Consider the following 23,216-nt stretch of genomic DNA (forward strand, 5'->3'; position numbering starts at 1 on the left):
GGCAGGTGCAGATGTGTGTGCATGGGTGCACACACACACACTTCTCTCTCTCTCTCTCCTCCCTCTCTCTCTCTCCAGGAGTTTTCCTCCATGTAGTCTTTATAAGAATCATGCAATGCTTTTGCAATAAACAGGAAAAAACAAACAACAACAAAAAAAGCAGTTCAGCCTTTTCTCCAACCATGAACAGGTATCGGAGAATGCCAGCCTTCCCCAGTACCTAGGCCCAAGTCAGGCCCCAACAGCTTCCCTGTCCACACAAATGTTCAAAGCTCCCCAACCAATGCCACAGCGTGCTTCTCTCTTCTCTGTACCTGGACAACGGCCAGCACTTCAGGCAGGGCATTCTGGGTGGGGGGCACAGGAGGCAGAAGGCAGAAGAGGTGGTGAGCAGGCGCATCAGAGAGCATCTGGAGATCATTGGGAGAGTTCTGTGGGGCACACACATGGTCAGTGCCAGGCACTCCTGACAATCACTGGGTGACTGCAGCTCTGCCTTTCCCAAAGCCAAGCGAGGCTCCGAAGCCTAGCAAAGCACCTTTCTATCATGAGGCAAGGCGAGACTCCACCCACCACAGCTGCAACAGCACCGGGCCGCCCGCACCCACTCTCGCCCTCTCAGGCGAGAGGTCACAGAGCAGAAGGTATTGGCACTATTTATTTCACAACTGAAAAATAGTTTCTCCAGAGAAAAGGCTGCTTGCTATTTAGGAAGGCATGCCACCACAGTTAACACAAGCACTTCAGGGTCCATCAAAGCCTGTTCAGGAGAATGCTGTAATACCTTCCAACCCGCCATTAGTGCCTGTGCCTCACCACTCTAAGCTCAGGCTCCCTGAGCCTTAGTTCAACAGGACGAGCTGACATCGGGACAGAAAGCACCTCTGGGCTTCAAGTGCTGATCCCACTTCAGCCCATCGGTTTAGGCAGTCTGCTGGCTGGCAATATCAGTGCCTTTAACATGGACAACACTGCCCCTACCCCTCTAGTTTCCACTTACCGACTCTGACACAGTGTCCAAAGCCTGGCCCAAACCTCAACAAGATCACCGGACCCGCCAGCTTCAACACATTTAAGTCCCAATGGAATAGCCACCCAGGTCCCCGAACAGCAGGTGAGGGAAGACACGAGGATTGTTCCCTGCTGAAGGGTATATCAGAGCAAATTAGTTACCTTGTAATGAGAAGCCACATAGAGGGCCATGAGCCGCTGGAGGAAAACTTCAGACGCCTTGTGGTAGCAAAAGAGAGTATCTCTGTTAACATAGTAGCTGGTCTGGAGTTAAGCAATGGGAATAAACCTCGGAGAACCCCAAAAAAGACACACCAGAGACAATTTCCCCAGCTTGAGAACAGAATTTCCCCCATCGTGGAAATAGGAGTCCAGTGTCCTGAACAGAAACTAGTGGAGAAGCCTGAGAAACAAAACTGAAAATGTTCCTCAAAAATAAAGAAAGAAATAAAGACAAGATCTTGCCAAGCAGTGGCTTATGTCTTTAATCCCAGCACTTGGGAGGCAGAGGCAGGCAGATCTCTGTAAGTTTGAGGCCGGCCCTGTCTACAGAGTGAGTTCCAGGACGGCCAGGGCTACAAGAGAAACCCAGTCTTGAATAAAACCAAAAAGGGAAAGATTTCATTGTTCATTGTTTTGCTTGGGCTGGCCCTGAATTCATGGGTTCATGACCTCCTGCCCCACTCAGCCTCCTCCTAAATCAGGCCAGGCCAAGGACTACAGGTACATGCCACTGCACTAAGCCCAAACCCTTTTCTCCAACTGCTTCTCCAACCCCACAGGGCCACAGGACAATGAGGATACAGCTCACAGGCCTCAGGCAATGGGCAGCCAGAAACTATTCTGGTGATGTTGAGGCAGTCCAGGCACAGCAGGTCATTCAGCCATTTCTCTACTGCATCCCCAGGGGCATATCGGATTGACTCTTGGAGAGAAACCTCATGCAACGTCCGAGCTGTCACCCACAACACATACAATTAGAAACAATTACTCAACATACAGCATCTAACAACAATAACAACATTCCACTTCATCTGTAACATAGATAGCCATGGCTCAAGAACTCAAAGTGGGTGATTTAAGATGTTTTGGGTTAGATATTCACCCAACTCTAAGCCCAACCTAAAAGATTCCCACTAAGTCAATATACCCTACCCATGTCTTTGAGCAGGGACCAAAAGGACCCAGGAATCCAAGACCCAAGTCAAGTTTCCACCCAGTGACTGGACTACAGGTCCTCTCAGAAAAGCTCTCATCTGTTAGGACTCAAGCTTTAGGACAGCATCAAGTTTTGGTACGGCCAGTCCTGGGGCAAGACGGTGAGAGGCCTGCTAGGTACCTGAGGCCAATCTGGCTGTTGTTGTGGTCTTATTCTCAGCTGTGGTGCTGACCTGACTCTGGGCACTCTGCTGACGAAGCTGCTGAATCAGTTTGAGGGACAGTGACCGCCCAGTGCCCTCGTAGCTAGAAGACAAAGGCAGTCAGACAAAGGTCCCCAAATCTACGTCCAAGCAGAGACAACCAGATGAATGAATCCAAGACAGTCTTGCTCATCTGAACTTCCAACACAGCACAGACATGTCCCGGGGAGAGCTCTAGGAGATGAACCAAGCTGTAACTTGGCTAAGAACCATTCAGGCTCATAATTTGATCATCCTCATCTCCAAAGGGGATTTTCCTACACATTCTGCAGGATTGTGATCTGAAAGATGACGTAGACAAAGCATTTAGCCCGAGAAACTGGAAGAGCAGGGAGAAGCACTCGTCACTTAGGCTGAGGCCGGAGTCTGATCCTCCGGGACCCACATGGTAGAAGGAAGGAGAGAACAGGCGCCTAAAAATTACCCTTGACTTTCTCACACTTGCCACGGCACACAATGCAGAACAAATAAATGTAACTTTAAAAATGTCTTTTCAAAGTCGGGCGTTGGTGGTACATGCCTTTAATCCCAGTATTCGGGAAGCAGAGGCAGGCGGATCTCTGTGAGTTCGAGACCAGCCTGGTCTATAAGAGCTAGTTCCAGGACAGCCTCCAAAGCCAGAGAAATCCTGTCTCACAAAACAAAACAAAAAAGTCTTTTCAAGACCGCACACTGTATATATGATTCCATTTATCTGAAACCCCAGAACAAGCTACTCTACAGAAATACATAGCAGGAGCTGGGTGGTGGCGGCACACACCTTTAATCCCAGCATTTAGGAGGCAGAGGCAGGCAGATCTCTGAGTTCAATGCCAGCCTGGTCTAAATAGTTAAGACTCTTATCTCAAACAACAAAATAAATAAGTAAATAAATGAAAAGTAAAATAAGTGCACAGAACATATATACAAAATATAGTTGGGATGAAAGGATTTTTCTTTCCTTTTTTCACGTGTGCATTTGTGTATGTGGCCTACATGTAGTACATGCATTCACGTGTATGGGTGCATGAGACTGTGTGTATGCATGTGGAAACCAGAGTAGACACTGGGAGTTTCCTGCCTTCATTGTTCCCTGCTTTACCATCTTGACAGAGGCTCTCACTAACTGGAAGATCACCACACTACCACCCCGTTAGGCTGACTGCATAGGGAGCTCTGAGGATTCAGATCGATGGTCCCTAACTCCTACCACCTCTCCCCTACACTTGGATTACAGCCATTTCCAGCTCTTTATGTGGATGCTGGGAATTCAAACGTAGGTCCATATGCTAACAAAACAAGCATTCTTACACACTGTGCCATCTCCCTAACCCCTACTTTTTGAAATCCCTAGGTGCTGGGGATTAAACCAAGGCGTTGACAACACTAAGCTTGCATTTTATCACTCACTTTTTTCCTTTTGCTTCTACCTATTTTCTGTCATTTTTCTAAATCAAGGTGAATTTTAAAGTTTTAAGAATAACAGTATAAGCCTGTTTTAATGCTAACTTATAGCTATTTTAATTATTAAATTTCCACATCCTAAGACATAGGACATTAGTATTGCTACCAAGCACTTTTCAAAACCTGATCATACTTAGACAGGAGGCATGAATCACATAAGGCTCCGAAATTCTACTATCTGTGGCACCCACTTAACATCGGACCAGAGGGAAGCAACAAGTTAAGAGGCAGTTCCCACTGAAGAAGCCCCAGGAAGACCGAAGCTGCCCAGACTCATGTTGACACTGAACAATTCTGCATGGCCAAACTCATCACATTCTTTATACTTCAATTAGCCTGCAAGATCACACACACAAGAGTAACAGCTCTACCTTACCCATTGATAGTAGAAGCCATGAAAACCAGGTAGGGCCCAAGCAGGCTCTTCACTAGGGGAAGGGGGATAGCGGCGGCTTCATCAATCACAACGAGCTCAGCCTGACCCAGTTTCACAGCATCTGCAGGATGGATGTACTGTGGGGAAAGGAGAATTAGACTGTAAGTGTGGTCACCTAAGTCTACCACACCCGGCTGAGGACCACAAAGTCCACTCTGTCCACTCTCACTGCCCCCCCTCCTCTTTCCCCACATCTATTTTGGCAGGTCAAGAATGAAATGGGCTTCAGGCTGGACACCTGGGGCCAAACATTTCAATGACTGATTATGTGATCCTGAACAGATCATGTCATCTCACAGAGCCTCATGTTCTTTTTTCTACAAAACATAGGAAAGGGGATGGAGAGATGGCTCAGTTATTTTTTTTTTCGAGGCAGGGTTTCTCTGTATTGTTTTGGAGGCTGTCCTGGAACTCGCTCTGTAGACCAGGCTGGCCTCGAACTCACAGAGATCCGCCTGCCTCTGCCTCCCAAGTGCTGGGATTAAAGGCGTGCGCCACCAACGCCCGGCTCAGTTAATTAAGTAATTGCTGCATAAACATGAGGGCCTGAGTTTGGAACCTGCCCATCACCCATGTAAACTCACAGCACACATATCTGCAATCCCAATGGTCAGGAGACAGAGACAAATTGCCTAGGGCTTGTTGGCCAGACCAATCTGGTGCAGTTCAGTGAGTGAGAGCAACTGCGGAGACACCCTCCACACACCCACTCATCTGTATATGCCCATTCATAAATAGATGTATACAACATGCACACACAGATACAAGGAAAACCTACGCAATGGCTGCTTAAGGAAGAAGCAGGGTCATTTACGTAAAAGGTCCTGGCACACAGAACTGACTGGCAGTGGCTCCATTCCCTTCCTGCTTTTGTGTCTCATGTTCTTCTTTAGCCTCAGATCAGGGGAGCCAGTGGTGGGAGGAGGCACCACTCTTACTGCATGTGCTGTGCTCTCTGGTGTGACAGGTAATTGCCAGGCTACTCTTTATTTATTTTTGGTGAGGAAAGGCAAGTTATTTAACCCAGGCTAGCCTCAAACTTTCCATGCAGGCAAAAATAAGCCTTAACTGGAGATCCTCTTTCCTAGGTCCACACTGTTCTTCCCATCCCCCATATCCATCACCGCTCTCCTCTCCCCCACCTCTCTCATCTCTCAGTATATAAACAAACCATTGGTTTCCTAAGCTTTTTCTGCTATCTTTAAAAGGCCACAGAGGCAATATGAACAACCAGTTAAATAATTAAAGATAATTCAACTTCGTAAGCAATCAGAGAACTGTGGGAGACAGCACACACACAGACAAAACCCAATCCTGGAATGGACATGGTGGTACAGATCTATAAACCAGCATTAAGGAAGGATGTGAAGTAGGAGGGTCTTGAGTCTGGTACAGGCCCAGGGCTCCACAGTGAGTTAGGGTCAGTCTGAGTAACACAGGCAGGCTCTGGTTCAAACCAAACCAAATAACAACCAGAACAACCACCAGGTGTGATGGTTCACACCCATAATCAGAAAGCTGAGACAGGAAGACAGTGAGTTGGGGGTCAGAAAAAAAAAAACCTCAGAGCTGCTGCACTGAACCTACAATAAGTGAGGGCCTAAGAAAATAAAAACTCAAACCAAAAAGTGGTATGAAGGTAACTGGGAACAAAACTAGTCTAAAGCTCAACAATTCTATGCTTGTTCTAGAAAACAAACGAACATAAATCCTAGTTCCACACCCAGGACTTGAAGGTCATCAATCTGATCTGTAAGCGTCAACTAGAGATCGAGCAAGAGACGCAGAGTAAAAAGGTGGACAGGTGCAGGCAGGACACTCAGCAAGGGCAGCCCGCCAGCATGGACACTGGCCATCCCAGTGGTAGGTTGGTCTCTGCTTTCCTACAGGGTTGACCACAAGAAGATGGGGCTGTTCTGGAGGTGGCTCAATCGAGGAGGGAGCCGCCCCCTCACTCCTGGTGAGGGGCCCCATGTCTTGATTGTTAACAATCACCTCATAAAAGCACAGAAAGTGGCCTCCAGGGGGACCCCCTGCTTTAATGTAGTGCTCTTCTTTTCTCTCACTCTCCAGCCTAGAAAGAACACACTTGGGGTCTCAGAAAGCCAAGTCACCTCCTCTGCACTCATCTGGAGTCTATGGACTCTTGTAAAGAAAGGGTGTTGGGTTACACAATTTTGAAAAGAAATCAGGGTCGAACTAGGGCATTTCAGGGGAATGTTCTCCTTCTCTGGTTTGTGTATATTTCTTGAGTTTTAATAGTTCCCTGTATTCTCAGAGCCAACAGCCCACCCAACCCCCAAGACCTATCCCAACCCATACTAGTTGCAGTTTTGCCCTCAGCTGAGGTAATCAGGCAACTGTGGAATGAAATGGACAGAATGAAGACTAGAAAAAGACCCAGGGGCTTCAGAGACAGCATCAGTTAGGAGCACTGGCTGCTCTCCCAGAGGACTCAGGTTCAGTTCCAACACCCACATTGGTGGATCCAACCATTTTTAACTCCAGTTCCAGGGGATCCAGAGCCCTTTTCTGGCCTTAACAGGCACCAGACACATATGTGGTATAAAGACATACATGAAGGCACCCACATACATAAAATAAGTTTTAAAAAAAGAAATCTAATAAAACCAATAAAGAACCTTAGGGTAAAGGCATAAATGCTGGTATTAATCATCTGCCTAAAAGTGTACTGTCGGTGTACCTCCTTGGCAGGTCTACTCACTGCTGCTGCAGGTTAAAGTTCAAGGATCATAAAGTGCCAAGTTCACTTGGCTCACTTCCCACTCCACTCTAACTTCAAAAGCAATCAATGAATCCATGCAGCAAGAGCCAGTGAGTCTCGGTGCCTCTGCAGTCCTGTCACATGATGCCTTGTGGAGACTGAACAACACTGAAGCCTTCAGACAAGTGTAGGGCATTTGCGCTTACATAGTGCCCGAGATTTATGGAGCTTTCCGGAAAATGCTGTTTCAAAGGGAACTAGGCCACTGGCAAAACCACAAAGATCCCCAGCACATTCTGCAAAGCTTTTTTTCCTTTGAAATGGTGATGCTACTGTTCTAGCTGCAGATGTCCTATTTCAAAACCTACAGAACTGCTCAGAACCACAATTTTTTCCAATCATTAGCATACTCTCAGACCCATTCATTTCAGTCAAGAGACAAATTATACTTTGCAATCCTACTATGTGCATTTCTATTAGCTGACTTGAATGTCTTCTTCATTCAGCTGAAAATCTGCAACAGGGTTCTTACACCACTGCTGTATCGAGGACAAGTAGTCACACATGTGGTCCACACAGCAGGACTGAGATGAGCCTCACCTGTATAGTCTGCCTGTGCTCTCGGAATACGTTGACCCTGATCACCGCTTTATTAAACTCGGGGTTTAGAGACTGTACGATCTCATAATCCAGGTGCTCCTGGTGAAGAAAGAGTCAAACCATGACAAGTTTTAGAGACTCACCACTAAGAAAACAGCTTTCCACAGACTACCAGGCTTATCCAGCATGAAATCAGAAGGGTTACCCCGCCTTTCCTACCTGATACTGCAGAGCATCAAATCCTTTAAATACAAATTCAAACAGGGTGTGGAGGTTATCCGGGCTTGGGGAAGTAACAAAAATATTGGAATACCTGCAGAACAAAAAAGAAAGGGGGGGGGCGCTAAAAATAAGGAGACTTGGGACATTTTAAAGAAGCAAATAAAATTAAGGATTCGTTTTTGGTTGCTTCTGTCACACAACTGATAACCAAAGATGACAGCAGAGGGAAGGAAGAACACCTGTTGGGACAAAGAGGAAAGCAACCGAGACCAGAGCACACTCCTCCTCAAAACCAATACGAGCAGGTTCTGGCTACCTCATCAGTTTGGGGCGCTGAGTGGCCGACTATGAGAATAGCTGTCAGTGTGCAGAACCCACACACTGACCCCATCCCAGTGTTCGGACAAGAGGGCAGACTCACACTCATCACCAGTTAGACTGTTTTCAAACTAGAAGTCATGGAGCTCAGTGGGACCTCAGACCAAGGCCACAGCTCTGCCAATAGCAACTTGCTGGGGGATCTTGGGTAATCATAGAACTCCCTGGGCTTTGGCTTACAACATACACAAAATGCCCTCAGAACTCTAAGTATCACCAAGGAAGACCACACAAGCAGGACAGTGAATTGTAGGTCCATCAGCTGAGCTTGCAAGGCACACTAGGTAATTACATACATACCCCACTCAGGGCAAGAACAGAAAACACCTTACTGAAAACAAGACCCACAACCAAACAAGGTCACAATATATTTCACTTGTATTTGCTCAATCAGCAAAGCTGTTCACGGACACTCATGCTGACAGGTGTTCTTTGTATTTGTGGTTGTTCAAGGTAAGAAGCAAACAAAAGGGTTCTGGTACTGCCTCTGTGCCCAGTGTGTCTCTCAGTGACCCAGCAGGGGCAGTGCTGCTGCTTCCAGACAGGCACACAAGACATAGACAGAAGTCACACGATGACCAGCCCTGAATAGGAACCAGATACAGCTCCACCAGGTTCCTGACCCAAATCCTGCACATTACCCATCAGGAACCCTTACCCAAATGCCACTGCCCCAGCAATAGCTAGGCCCAGGGCTGCAGACTTGCCCCGTCCCCTGGCAGCTGTAAGTGCGACAGTACTCCTCAGGGTCTTCTCAGAGATCCCTTCAATGAATTTCAAGACAGCTTTGGCCTGTGTAAAAGGAAACAATATGTGAACACTGGCAAGGCTCCAGGCTCAGCTCCTATCACCATCTCTGGGTAGTGGTCAGGCTGGGCATTGGTCAGCACCTGTGTTTCTCACGGCCCTCGGTGAGTTCCTCAGGTCTGTCTCCCTCACGCATACTCAGGTACTTGGCTCTACTCACCCAACAGACATCTCAGACTTAAAGCTGATGTAGAACAGTTCCCCAAACCTCCACCTACCGGCTTCCCCATCTGAGTTTAACTGTCCAATTCTGTGCTATAAACATACCCAATCCTGATTTTCTAGTACCTCCTTTGGTGACACCTTCAAAAGAGAGCCCTGCCATTCCTCATGTCTTCTCCAGCTCTGCTCACAGGCCCCTCCTGCCCCAGCTAACTCCATCCTAACAGCAGCTACATAATTACCCTTCCTGCCTCCTTCCACCCACATCCACTACAGCCTACAGTCAGCTCAGCAGCCAGAAGACCCCTTTCTAACCTTGGGGATGCTTCCACGCTGTGCTGAGACACACAAAACTCTGCATGTTACCATCTCTCATACCACAGACCTCCCTGTGGCCTTAATAACCTCCACCTCCCCCCACCACTACCCCCTTTTTGCTAAGCCCTGCTGGCCTCCCTGCATTCCAAAACCACATTCCTGCCTTAGGCCTACACAGCTGTGATCCTTCTGCTCAGGGACTCATTCCACAACTCCTTCAAGGCTTTGCTCAAATGGCCCTCTCCACTCATCTAGAAGCTTCTGATAGGCTCTAGGCCTCTAGGCTATTTTCCTTTTTCTCTGGTCTACCCGACTCTCCACGAAACCATACAATCTGCTAATTTCCTCCACAGACGCTCTCGCCCTACAGAGGATGAGCATGAAGCAGGTATACTCATTCACTGCTAAGCCTGGCACCCCCCAGAGCGCCTGGCCCTAGAGGGGAACACTGACTGACTAACTGGGAGTCACACCACTACTCAGGGCTAAATCTGGATGCCTGCTGAGGACCAAGTCTTGCTCTTAAGGCCATGGCACTGAGATGAAGGTCCAATACAGACAGGGAAGGGCTCAGGACATCAAGCTCTGCTGATGGAAACACCAAGGAGTTGAGGCTTTGTGTACTAACTTGGCCTTTGCTATACTACATTTTACTTTTTAAATTTTAGGGAAGTGAAGTTCTAAATGCTAATTACAAATAGCTATACTAAAATGCATCCTAAAATATTTATCTAAAATGAAAGGCTAACATGAAAAAGACAAATATATAATACAAACATGGGCGGACATGATAACCAAAAGGGAAAACAAAACAGGAATCATTTGCCTGCCTCTCTCATGATAATGCCAATTAAAGACAATGCTCAGCCGCTCCCACATCTATTAGCAGACTCCAACGTCACTGTAGAGAAGCTAAAAGAAAGACACTGTCCTGCACTGTCAAGAGTACTCCCAGCTGCTGGCACTAACTTCCATGCCCACAACCTCTGACCCAGCAGCTAATGGATCTATAATGGCCACAGAGCTATCTGGGAGAATATCCTAATAGAAATTATTTTCTGAGACAGTAGCTTGCTACATGTAGCCCAGGTTTGCCTCAGAAACAATTATCCTCCTGTCAATCATTAGACAAGTACTCAGAATATAGGCATACACCATCACACCTGGCACTACTGTTAGTAATAGCACAACCGTTAATTAACACAAATGCCACTTTCTATTTCGTTAACATGTATACTTTCCTAATTACTTTTGTTTTACAGGGCTTCTTTCTCTTTTTTTTCTAAAGACAGGGTCTCATGTCTAGAACTCACTGTAGCCCAGCAAGATCCTGAACTTCTAAGCCCCCTACTCCACCTCCTGAGCAAGGGGATTTCAGGCAGGCATCACCATGCCCAGTTTATGCCACGCTGGGAAAAACTCCAGGGCTTTGTGCACACCAGGAAAGCACTCTACAGAGCCCCTTTTTGGAGAAAGGATTCCACTATATAGTCCAGCGTGGCCTAAACTCATGGCAATCTTCCTGCTCCCGCCTCCTGAGTAGGCTGCTTTTATTTGATAATGCTGATTCCAGCATTATCGTTTCTCTCAAATCCCACTGTTCTCTCTTTCACTAGACCAGCAGTGGTTTAAAACATCCTAGAGGCTGCAACCTGGCAGGCACACAAAGAGCTTAGAACTGTGCTTCCAGAAGGAAGAGAAGCCAGACTATTGGGACTCAGCCCTGAGTGGGGGAAGGTATCACACAGCTATTGTCTGTGAGGAGGGAGGAGTCATGGGCTGCTCCTCAAATCAAGGCTGGGTGGAACACCAACATACAGCAGCTTGAAGGCCTTGGGCAGTGCTAACTAGCAAAACTATCATGGCCCAGAAGTCACTGAATAGAACTAGTCAGTCACATCAGCAAGCACAGAAACACATCTTGGTATTTCCATTCAAACTGTTATTAGCATATATGCAATCCAAACACAGACAAGATTCACACTAGATGGGGCTTTAGTAAAAGAAGCCTTAAGCTCCCCTCCCCCACTCTTCTATATAAGTCACAAGCCAAAACTTTAGTACCAACTGGGCAGGAGGCAGAGCCAGTCTGTTCTACAGAGTGAGTTCCAGGACAGACAGGGCCACACTGAGAAACCCTGCCTCAAAAAATAAATAAATAAATAAATAAATAAATAAATAAATAAATAAATAAAACAAACCACAAAAACAAACAAAAAACAACAACAAAAATGCTTTGTGTTGTAATTTAAGAAAAGCAGTGCTCGAGAGAAGGACACCATGTGAAAGGATTCAAGCAGAGGGGATTTTTATTAGGGAAAGGGATCATAGAAAGGGCAAAAAGAGTGGGGAGACTGGCCTCCAGGAACAGAAGCAGTAGGAGAGAGGAGAGAGGAGCAGAGAGGGTGAGGGAAGGGAGACAGAGGGGCAGAGAGAGGGAGAGAAAGAGAGAGGATGGGAGGTGGGCAGGGCCCTTTTAAAAAGGAACACAGTGAATGTGCACAGGTGGTGCTCTTAGCGGTTGCAGCTGAGGGTGTATCCTGTCAGAACCCCAAGGACAGGCCAGTACAGATATCTGAATACTAACACTTTGTATCATCAAACTTAGCTAAATTAAAGAACACAGAACCATCATCTTCTATGAAAAAGACAATCCTCCTTTAAATACAATCTATTCTCTCACTGACTGGCTTTCTTTGTGATCTGAGACAACACAGCACAGCCCTGATGCTGCAGATCTGCCATGTCCTAACCTGGTTCCTGTCTTCTTGCTATCTTACTTGTGCTGTATTGGGGGGAAGGGGGGGGAGAGCCACCAATGCACACATACCTGGTCCAGGGTCTTGCAGCAGTCCACCAAAACACCCACGGGCTGAGTGTCCTGCAAACTCTCTTTCAACTCCTGCAGCTCCAGAGCAGCAGGACTGAGATTCTCATCCTATCAGAAAAGAGGAATCAGTTTGCCCTAGCCTAGGAGCTCACATGGAAATTATACCCAACACCCACCAGATCCCGGTCCCCCTCACCCAGACTCACCGGGGCCTGAGGAGGTAAGGCCTCAATGCTGGCCACATGGGAGGAGATGGGCAGGATGTTGAGCTGGTCATCTATAACCAGACACTTCTTACAAGAGGCCAGGGAGAGAATAAACCTGTGGGACAGAGCTGCTACAGTGAGGTGACAGGGAAGTCACGCAATGTCTAAGCAAGAACTCAGAAGGTTCTTCAGGAAACGCCAGTCAGAACCCAGGTGGACCACGAGAGATGCCTGAGCAGCCTCTCCAAGTCACCTGAGTGTATTTGCACAGGAAACCTAGGACCCTAACCAGGAGCTCCACTGTCAGCAGGCACCACTGCTCCTGGATCATTTGGCCCACCCATCACCCAAGCTCTTTAGCAATAAGACAGTTCCGCATCCAAGCCACATATGATCACCAGTCACAAAGAGAAAGAAGAAAACGGCAAGTGGAAGAAGAAAAAGCCCTTTTCATTTTCCACACATGTGCAGTGGTTTGAATAAGAATGGCCCCCATAGGGGCTGGAGAGATGGCTCTGCGGTTAAGAGCACTGACTGCTCTTCCAGAGGTCCTGAGTTCAATTCCCGGCAACCACATGGTGGCTCACAACCACCTTGAATGAGATCTGGTGCCCTCTGCTGGCATGCAGGCAAAAGACTGTATACACAATAAAAAAAAAAAAAAAAGAACGGCCCCCATAGGCTCACATATTTGAATGCACGGCCATCAGGGAGTAGCACTAGTTGAGAAGGATTGGGGGGGGGTCTTGAGGTTTCAAAGCTCTTTTGCCTGCCGATCAGGACATAACTCTCAGCTACTACTCCAGGGCCAGGAGAACTGCCATGATCCTGCCATGCTGTCTGCCATGATAATGGGCGAAACCTCTGAAACTGTAGGGAAGCCTCCAATTAAATGCTTTCTTTCATAAGAGTCTCCTTGACCACGGTGTCTCTTCACAGCAATAGAACAATGAACAAGACAGCATGCTTTTAAAGAGCCTCATAGTGGTTAAAGCACTTGTTCTTGCACAAGTCCCAGGTTTGATTCCTAGCACTCACATGGCAGCTCACAACTGTTCAAAATCCAATTCTGACACCAGATACATCAGTCACGTGTGCTGTGCAGACATACATACAAACAAAACACTTATACACATAAAAGAAATCTTTAAAAGAAAATAGGCTAGAGAGACAACCAGCAGGTAAAAGTACCTGCTACCCTTGTAGAGGCCCCAAGGTGGGTTTCCCAGAACCTTCAATGGGTTGCTCACAACCACCTGTAACACCAGCCTCAGGAGCTCATTACCTCCTTCTGGTACTACTCTGGGCACCTATATGTACATGAACATGCACACATCATGTTCGTGCTCTGGCAAGTATGTATACACACGTACGTACGTACGTACGTACACGTACACTCTCTCTCTCTCTCTCTCTCTCTCTCTCTCTCTCTCTCTCTCTCTCTCTCTCTCTCTCTCTAAATAAAAAAATAAAAGAGGCTTCTCTCTATGTACACAGGCATCCACACCAGTCACCAGCACACAGTTGTTCCCCCTCCCGCCCGAATCACACTCAGCTGAAGGTGGAAAGACCCTGAGCTCATCAAGGCCGGAGGGTTTCTTAGCCTCAGCAAAGCTGACATCTTGGAGTTGACAGCTGTTTCACAGAGACTGTTTTGTCCACCGGGTTTTTAGCACCAACCCCAGTTTCTGTGCACTTAGTGCCAATGGCACCCCTACCACACCTTCCCAGAGTCATTTTATGATGGTCAAACATCTCCTGGCATTGCCACATGTCCCTATAGAGCAAAGTCACCCCCAGTAAAAAACTACAGATCTACATCAAAGCTTAAAGCAGTGAGTGATTCTCAACCTTCCTAATGCTGCAATCCTTTAATTCACTTTCTCATTTGTGGTGACCCCCAATCAAAAAATTATTTGTGTTGCTACATCATAACTGTTATAAATGAATCATAATGTAAGTAAGTATCTGTGTTTTCTGGTGGTCTTAGGTGACCCCTGTGAAAGGGTCATTCTATCCCCTCCCCCCACAATGGGGTCATGATGCACAGGTTGAGAACTAGTGGTAGTGGCTTAAAGTGTTTTACTGGTACTAAGGTCCATTTAAAAAGAGGCTCTATGGGAAAATAAATTTGGGGAAATAATCAGTTAACCATGTTCTAGCTCAATGGTTCCCAACTTTCCTAATGCTGCAACTCTTTAATACTGATCCTCATGCTATAGTGGCCCCCAACATTAAATTAGTTCATTGCTACTTCGTAATATAATTTTGCTACTGTTATAAATCCTATGTAGATATCTGATACATGACTCCTGTGGAATTGCGACCCACAGGTTGAGAACTACTGGTCTAGCTGCTGCAAAACATTTCAGAAGTCCCAACAAACTCAGGTTGAGTCTTCTCAAAGGAAAATTATCAACATTTCCCAGACGTAACTGGCCAGAACACCCTTCATAGCATAAGGCTCCTCTTAAAAGACTAGTGCTAGTGAAGCAGACAGGAGGGTCTCTGTGAGTTCAGGGCCAGCCTGGTCTACACAGCGAGTTCCAGGACAGTCTCCAAAGCCACAGAGAAACCCTGTCTCGAAAAACCAAACAAAACTAGTGTTCCCTGAGATGCCTTCTGGGAAAGTGACCCAGATCAGCAGTTCGCAACCAGTGGGTCATGACCCCTTTGGGGATCTAATGGCCCTTTCATAGGAGTTACCTAAGACCACTGCAAATGCCAGATATTTACATTATGATTCATAACAATCGCAAAATTGCCAGGCGTTGGTGGCGCACGCCTTTAATCCCAGCACTTGGGAGGCAGAGGCAGGTGGATCTCTGTGAGTTCGAGGCCAGCCTGGTCTACAAGAGCTAGTTCCAGGACAGCCTCCAAAGCCAGAGGAACCCTGTCTCGAAAAACAAAAAAAAAACAAAAAAACAAAAAAAAAAAATCACAAAATTACAGTTCTGTAGTAAGGGAAATAACGTTATGGTTGGGGTCGCTACAACCGTAGTGACTGTACTGTACTGAAGGGTCTCAACATTAGGAAGGCTGAGAACCACTGCTCCAGACAAATAACCTTACACAGAAGTGTAAGCTAAGAGCCAAAGAGGACAGAGGCCAGCAGCAAGGTTAAGTGCAGCTCCCTGGCCCCAGTGGCAGCCCTTCTCTTCATCTTGTTGGCTTCACAGGTATAACAGCTGCTGTCAGGATCTCACGGCTAACTGGATGAACACTTGCAATTCAAACACTTGGGAAGCTGAGGCAGGTGAGTCTTAAGTTTGAGGTTACTCAAAGCGACACTATGAAAACCTGTCTCACACCCCTCTCATACAAAAGCAAAACAAGAGCAAACTTGTCCAAGATAGAAAATTTCTCCTGTTCTGATTCCCAGCAACTGTAGGAACTGACCTGTAGACCTACCTCTCATTAAATCTTCCCACCACGTCCTGATGGGCCTCCGTCCTGTACCTGGAATGCACATCCTAAGAAAGCAACACAACATTCATTGACAAAATCTAAAAGCAACAAGAAATGCTACCCTATACAACACCACCAACTCCTCCCTGCTGTGCTGCATCAGGCACCACAGGCAAGGCCACAATCCCATGCACTGCCCCACCTATCACTGAGGGTTTTCCCCAGTTCATCAAACACCACAACTCAGCTAAATGTACCTGCCAACCAGTGTGCTATATGCATGGCATGTGCACTATAAACTAACAAGAACTTTGTTGTCATGGAGCATCTGACCTAAAGACAAGTAAGTGTTACAAATGAAACAGCAAATGACAGCACGTGAGGAGACCCACATATTTAAGGTAGTCAGGGGCGGGCTTTCAGAGATTCTAGCACAAGAGATGGGATGAGTACATAAACTAACGTGGGCACAGAGTCATCCATTCATTCACTTCCAAATGTCTGAGCAAGCCATGGGGAGCAAGCCAGCAGGCAGCATCCTTCATGGCCTCTGCATCAGCTCCTGCCTCCAGGTTTCTGTCCTATTTGGAGTTCCGGACCTGACATGTAAACCGAATAAACCCTTTCCTCCCCGACTTGCTTGTTCATGGCATTTCATCACAGCAACGATAACCCTGACAAGACTATTACTCATCAGGCAGCATACTATTTGAGAAGAATTAGGAGGTGTGGCCCTGTTGGAAGAAGCATGTCACTAGGGGCGGGCTTTGAGGGTTCAAAGGAGCACACCAGGCCCAGCCCCCGCCCCTCTGCCTAAGGATCAGAATGTAAGCTCCTAGCTACTTCTCCAGCACACTCTCCGCCATGATACTGTACTAACCACCGAAACTGAGCAAGTCCCCAGTTAAACGCTTTCTTTTCTAAGAGCTGCCCTAGTCATGGTGTCTCCTCACAGCAACAGAGCAGTGATTAAGACAAGAATGCAGATAAAGCTGTGACAAGTGACTGACTAGTCTGAAAGGGCTACGGTGGCCTGTCAGTGGCCCACACCTGGAGAAGGAAAGAAGAGGTACTCGAGCGAAGCACACCCTGAAGGAATGGTAAGCGCAAAGGCCCTGGGGTCGAAGTGCCAGGCGTGTCTGCAGGTATCAGAGGGGCTTTGGCGCCACCAACAGTGGGTACAGGAGTGACGGAACACAGCTCAAAATCTGGAGAGAGTCCATCTCACAGAGAAACAGTTCACTGGATGCCAGGACCAACTGCAGGATCACTCCAGAGCCATGGACACTGCAGAGAACTTTAGACTTGGCTCTTAGGACACTGACCTAGCAAGACAGCCCCACTTCTTACCATGTCCTTGCTGTCTTTGTTTGGGGGGACACTACCTCTCCCCATAATTGAAATTCTTGCCAGACTGAAGTAGAACTAGCTTTTGCTTTCCCTCAAAAGATGAGTGTCTGCACATAGGCCCATGGTAGTACACACCTACAGCACGGGAGTAGGGGGTGGGGGTGGGGGAGGTGGTGGTGATGGTGTTCAAGAGTTCAACACCAGCCCTGGCTGTCAAGTGAGACCCTGTATCACCAAACAAAACCAAATAAAGGCTGCACTGCATCTCAATCTCACCGGTGTGGAATCGTACCTGCAGTGACGGTGATGTGGCTGTCATGGCTGCGGTGCAGACACTCACTGAAGATGCCCACACACTACAGCAAAAGCACAGTGTTTTGGATTGAGTCGGGAAGCACTCTTACCATGGTCATTGTGTACAGCTGCTTAAGCGAGTTCATGGTCCGTAGCAGGATGACCACCAGTCCACCACCTTCTACTGTTTCTACAGTTCTGGCCAGCAAATTCGGAGTTAATGCTTCAAAATCCTAGAAGGAATCAGACACCTTAGAAAGGGCTAGTGACACAAACAGTACCTCCTGGCTGCCCAACTACGGGACAGTGAGGGCTTCAAAACACAAGCCCAAAACCTCACCTCTCAAGCCTAGCCACCAGCAAATAAAGGGACCACAGGGGAAGCCCGTCCTTAGAGTACAGAAAGATGGGGGTATTGTAACCTAATAAACCATTTGGAAGCAAGTCTTCCAAATTTCATGAATTTACATCTAATTTCAGAAGCATCTTACTTTCCTTTTCTGAACAATTTATAGATAAACTGACAAAACTAGACTGTACCACATGGGGGCACTACTGCCCAAAGGAACTTATATGCCAGTAACTGGTAAGGGCTGCTTCAGATCCACTGAGGTGAGAACACTTTCAGGCTCCCTGGGTGGGCTGGAAGCCAGATGTGCTGAACACAACTCACTAGAAATGCAGTGGGGGGGGGGAGCTAAGAACTCCTATTCTTCAGTTCCAATTCTCATTAACTTACATTTTGTGAGCTATTTTCAAGTTTACATAATTATGGTCATAGTACATATATGAATAAATGCATGGATTTGTGCACATTTTGTCATTTTGTCATGGAAGTGGGGAGTAAAAGGAGTATTACAGATATCAAATATAGTCAAATGCCACATAATAACCACCTGAACTAAGAAACATGCTTGCTTGCCTGGCAAGAAAACAAACACCAGTGGAGAACTTCACCAAGCTGTCTAAGGCAAAGTATGTGGCTCTTATGGGCCAGAATGGGGGTGGTGACTTAAGTGACTTAGAAGCACGTGTGAGTGGAAGCAGGTCTTCAGGGCTGTGTGACCAGGGCCAGGCTAGGAGTCTTAGTTCCAGCAAGAACCCGAATTCTAGGTGACTCCAAGCTCATACTGCTAGATTGCAGTCTGCTTCCGTTTATGAGACAGGACCACACAATGAAGACCAGACTAGTCTCACAGTCCTGCCTCCTCCAAGAACATGCACCATGGCCCAGAACTTACTGCACCAGCCACGGTGAGCAGGCAGTACCTACGATGGAGCAGCACTCTACTTTCCGCTCCTCTGTCAGGCGCAGAAAATGCTTTTTATATAGGGCAAGTAACTCCGTTTTCCTTTTTAAAAGTGGCCAAGTCTTTCCAGTAATGTTTAGGGGTGGGGGTGTTTACATGCAAACCTTCTCTCCTTACTGGACCCCTGCTCGCTGGGAGGAAGCAAGCAGCCTAAGCCACCGTCCACCCCCATGAAGTGCCAGGCTGGAAGAAGTCACCCACCTGGAGGACACACATGCCAAAGGTATTCCCCAGGATCTTGTGGGTCTCATTGTAGTAGCAATAGCGGATGTTTGTGGCCGCTACGAAGAGCTCAAAGGGGTCATCTTGCTTTATGTTCAAGGTTCCACTCTTTATTTTCTTCTGGAGCTGCCGCATTCTCTTCTTCCGGTGACTGTAGTATCACCATGCCAAGAAGGGCAATTAAGCAGGGGCAGAAAAGGCAAGAGAGGCTCAGTGACCCTAACAGACCTGCAGAACTAGTGGGAAAGAGCAGCAGGGAGTGTGGCAATGGCTGTCTCCCTCACTTTAGGGGGAAGGAAAGGGAGGGACACTGGGATGTCATGTTAAGACAGCCTTTGCAGGCTGACAAGACAGCTCAGTGGGTGATTGCCAGGCAAGTCTGACAACCTGAACCCAATTCCTACAACCCAGGTGAAGGTAGAGAACCAACAAAGCTGTCCTTTGACCAATGCACACACGCACGCACGCACATGAGAGGGGCACACATAAACACACATGCAAATGCACACAGGCACGTGAACATACACTTTGGAATATGTATGAACCACTCCACTATTTGCTGTTAGGGATGGATAACAGGAGCAGGGAAGCCTAATATTTGACCACAACTGAAGCTTAAAATGAAACTTAGATACATCACTACTGTAAGTTTGAAACCATTGTTTCCACTAACTGTGCTGTGCCCCCAAAGGGCCTGGGAAAGATGGGATGCTAGCAGGTTACTAACTCATGTTTTCTAGACAATCCTTCCCTTCTTTGTCCAAAGTATGGGTCACATTTCAAGAGCAGCATTTCTCTAAGTAAACAACAAAAGGAGTGAGATAGGACCTAGACATCCAAGAAATTATTTTCCTTTTTTTCAAGATCTATCTATCTCTATATCTCTATATATCAATATGTCTGGATTTTCAAGACAGGATTTCACTGTAGTTTTGGAGCCTGTATTGGAATTCACTCTGTAGACAAGACTGGCTTTGAACTCATAGAGACCCACATGTCTCTGTCTCCCAAGTGCTGAGATTAAAGGCATGCACCACTACCATTCAGCTCAAGATTTATTTTTAAGTGTAAAAGTGTTTTACCTATTTGTTTATCTGTTCACCATGTATGTAATGTGCCATGTGTGTGTGTGCTGGGAATCGAACCTGGGTCCTCTAAAAAAGCAGCTAGCTCTTTCAACCGCTGAACCATCTCTCTAACCCCAAGAAAGTCCTTTATAAGACAATTCAAGAGCCTTTCAGAATGGTGGTGGCCTCTACCTGACAAATTTATACAGCTTTTCTCACTGTCCTGGAACTAATCTAGTGAGTTAGGCTGGCCATTCAGCACCAAATATCTGCCCCTGTCTACCTTCCTCAGCACAGGGATTACAAGTATACCACTAAGCCTGGATTTTTTATATTGTAAATGGGTTCTGTGGAATCAAACACAGGTCTTCATGCTTGCAAGTCAAACCCTTTACCAACTGAACTTATTTCCTCAGCCCAGCTGAAGAAAACCGAACCACTGTTTTTAAACTTTAACAGCTAGCACTAAGGTACTCCTTTGTGGGCCTTTACTTTCCATGTAAACTGAGGTTCATAGACAAAGTGGTCACCACTGCTGCTTCTGGTACCTTCCTTAAGCTGTTTTCTTTCAAGGGGTTGTGAAAAATCAAGATTGGGGGTAGGCTGGAAGAGAGAATCAACTCCTGAAGGATGTCATCTGACCTCCACAAGCGTGCTGTGGCACTGCAAGCCCATACACTCCTCTCCCCTCACCACACACACTCACACACACACACTCACACACACACACTCACACACACACACACTCACACCAACTCTCACACACTCTCACACACTCACACTCACACACACAGTATGATTTTAAGAGAGCAAATAGAAAGATGGTGAGAGAAAACAGCTAATAAAACAAGTTTATTACCTAGACAGGAAAAAAAGGCCGTCAATGCACACTGCAGACCACAGAGGAAAGTCTGGAGAAAGTTTCAAGGAGGTAAACACAGGAGAAAAAAGGGATCTCAGCAGCTGGTGTCAGGTAATGGAAATGGCATTCTCAGCATAAGACCCAGCAGGGAGACATGACACAGTGTGTGAAGTCAGATGCAGAGCTAGGACCTGAGAGTGAATAGAGCTGAGCACATCTGGGGCTAACAAGCTACTTCGTAGCTAGGGAAGGGAAAGTGACGACTTCAGTGGGTGGGCATGGGAGCCACGAAAGAAGGTACCTCAGAGAGGTGCCTACAGAATGGGCCTTCTGCCCAGGTGTACTGCCATTTCATCTCAAACTCCTTCAGTTACAGGAGAACTGCCAGGTTTCTACACATGATAGCATATCACTATGTGATGCCCCATTTGGAGGCATCTTTCCACAAGAATTTTGGGAGAAAGCCTGACTTCCGTACAGCTGGTCTCAGATATAAAACTCAATACATGTTTCTTCAAGACAGACAGACTGACAGAGACAGAGAGAGGAAGCACAGAACATATTTTCAGAGATGAGAGATGATCAAGACAAGAAACAGATGCACTCTGGCTCCAGATTACTTAACCCTCAGCAGAACTAAAAACTTAACCCCTTAGGCCCCAAATTACCCTTTCTATTTCTAAGCAGTCTCCCACATTTTTGAAAGTCCCCTGCAAGTCTTCTCTAAAGATTTATTTATTTGCATGTGTGTCTGTACCTGTGCTCCTGTGAGTATATGCACATAGGCATGCATGGATGGAGCTCAGAGAGCACTGAACTCCTTGGAGCTGGGACTGCAGACATCTGCAGGAAGCCTGGCTTGCAATGTGGCTGCTGGGATCTGAACTACAGTCTTCAAGATTCCAATGAGTGATCTTCCCAGGCCTACCACCGGAACTCCTAATCATAACAGCCTCAGAAGACCAGGAGTATAGAATGTAACTCAGTGGTAAAGCACTCACCACGCATGCGTGAAGTTCCCAGGTCAATACCCAGCACCACACAAAAAAAGGAGGGTGAGGGTGATAAAAGTAACCAACCATCTAATAAACAATGAATTGGTGTAAGAGCTCTCTGAAGAGGAGAAAGGGAGAAGTATTGTTACCTTAGGCATCAAATCTCTAGGAATGTCTATGAGGACAGTACCATCATGATCTTGAAGTAGAAGTCAGACGGGAAAGGGGTGGCTGGGAAGCCCAAAGGCCTCTATGTTGAGGGCAAATACTGGCCTGAACAATAGAAGTAATCCTCGGGCTTTGTCAAGGGATTTTCTCCTGGCATTTAACTAAAAAGCAGGAATTGAAAGGTGGATGTGACATCCAAGGGCCAAACTTACCTGCTAAAGCCCAGCTCTTTCTTGTAACACCACAGGACTGAGGGCCGAGCCTTCACAGTTGCTTTGGACAACATATGATGAAGAATAACCACCTGCCAAGAAAGAAAAATCACAGAACCTCAGTGTCAAAGGCACCACAGGGACCACAAGACCCAAGACCTCATTTGAAACAGTCAGGATCAAACCTGCCAAAGAAAGCACCAGGGTCACAAGGCAAGAAATAACTAGACAAGAAGCTATGTCACATATGCTTAACCTTGAGGCCAATTCATCATTTCAGCATTCTAAGCACACTGGCTCATCTGCTCATAAATCTAAGTATAAAAATTTACCATTTCCAGGTACTGACCAGATGTTCCCACTAGGCACTTTACCATCCAAGGGGTCTTAATGTCACTGCAAACAGACATCAAACGGCCTGGGTAACCTGCCAACTTCGGGACAGGACACAAAGCATTTACTAGGTCTTACCTGATCTTTGCCTCGATCCCCAACTACAACAAAAAGAGACCTCTGCCGCTCAGCTACGCCATTCTCAATGAGAATCCGAATTCGGTTATCTACCTTCTTCCGGTTCATGGTGAAAGACTGTCACTAAAACAGAAAGAAAGGAGGTCAGATGAAGTAAATACCACATCCGAGTAAGTGGAACCAGCTAGCTGCCCTTCTGTGGGAGTTGTGCTAGGCATGCTTGTAATCTTGATTACAATCTTAATCTTCAAACAGCTCCATGCGGAAGACATCAATCTCAGTTTTATAATCAGAAAAC

At 46.7% G+C, this 23,216-nt stretch overlaps 1 protein-coding gene across 3 annotated transcripts in view; it reads right to left on the minus strand.

Moving 5' to 3' along the window:
• Nat10 (N-acetyltransferase 10) overlaps window positions 1-23,216 on the minus strand; it is a 42,879-nt gene that overhangs the window by 16,247 nt on the left and 3,416 nt on the right. For all 3 annotated transcript variants that reach the window (XM_040745936.1, XM_040745937.1, XM_040745938.1), the window contains exons 2-16: window positions 22,919-23,041; window positions 22,448-22,539; window positions 19,123-19,294; window positions 17,722-17,844; window positions 15,971-16,032; window positions 12,560-12,674; window positions 12,354-12,461; window positions 8,895-9,028; window positions 7,856-7,949; window positions 7,637-7,735; window positions 4,252-4,388; window positions 2,351-2,475; window positions 1,816-1,966; window positions 1,174-1,270; window positions 315-431 (exon numbers count right to left, since the gene is read on the minus strand). In XM_040745936.1, the coding sequence (XP_040601870.1) occupies window positions 315-431; window positions 1,174-1,270; window positions 1,816-1,966; window positions 2,351-2,475; window positions 4,252-4,388; window positions 7,637-7,735; window positions 7,856-7,949; window positions 8,895-9,028; window positions 12,354-12,461; window positions 12,560-12,674; window positions 15,971-16,032; window positions 17,722-17,844; window positions 19,123-19,294; window positions 22,448-22,539; window positions 22,919-23,026 (1,734 nt within the window). In that variant the 5' untranslated portion in view covers window positions 23,027-23,041. The remainder of the gene's footprint in view (window positions 1-314; window positions 432-1,173; window positions 1,271-1,815; window positions 1,967-2,350; window positions 2,476-4,251; window positions 4,389-7,636; window positions 7,736-7,855; window positions 7,950-8,894; window positions 9,029-12,353; window positions 12,462-12,559; window positions 12,675-15,970; window positions 16,033-17,721; window positions 17,845-19,122; window positions 19,295-22,447; window positions 22,540-22,918; window positions 23,042-23,216) is intronic.

The sequence above is a fragment of the Mesocricetus auratus genome, unplaced genomic scaffold, assembly GCF_017639785.1.
Source record: "Mesocricetus auratus isolate SY011 unplaced genomic scaffold, BCM_Maur_2.0 Super-Scaffold_100004, whole genome shotgun sequence".
Lineage (NCBI taxonomy): Eukaryota > Metazoa > Chordata > Mammalia > Rodentia > Cricetidae > Mesocricetus > Mesocricetus auratus.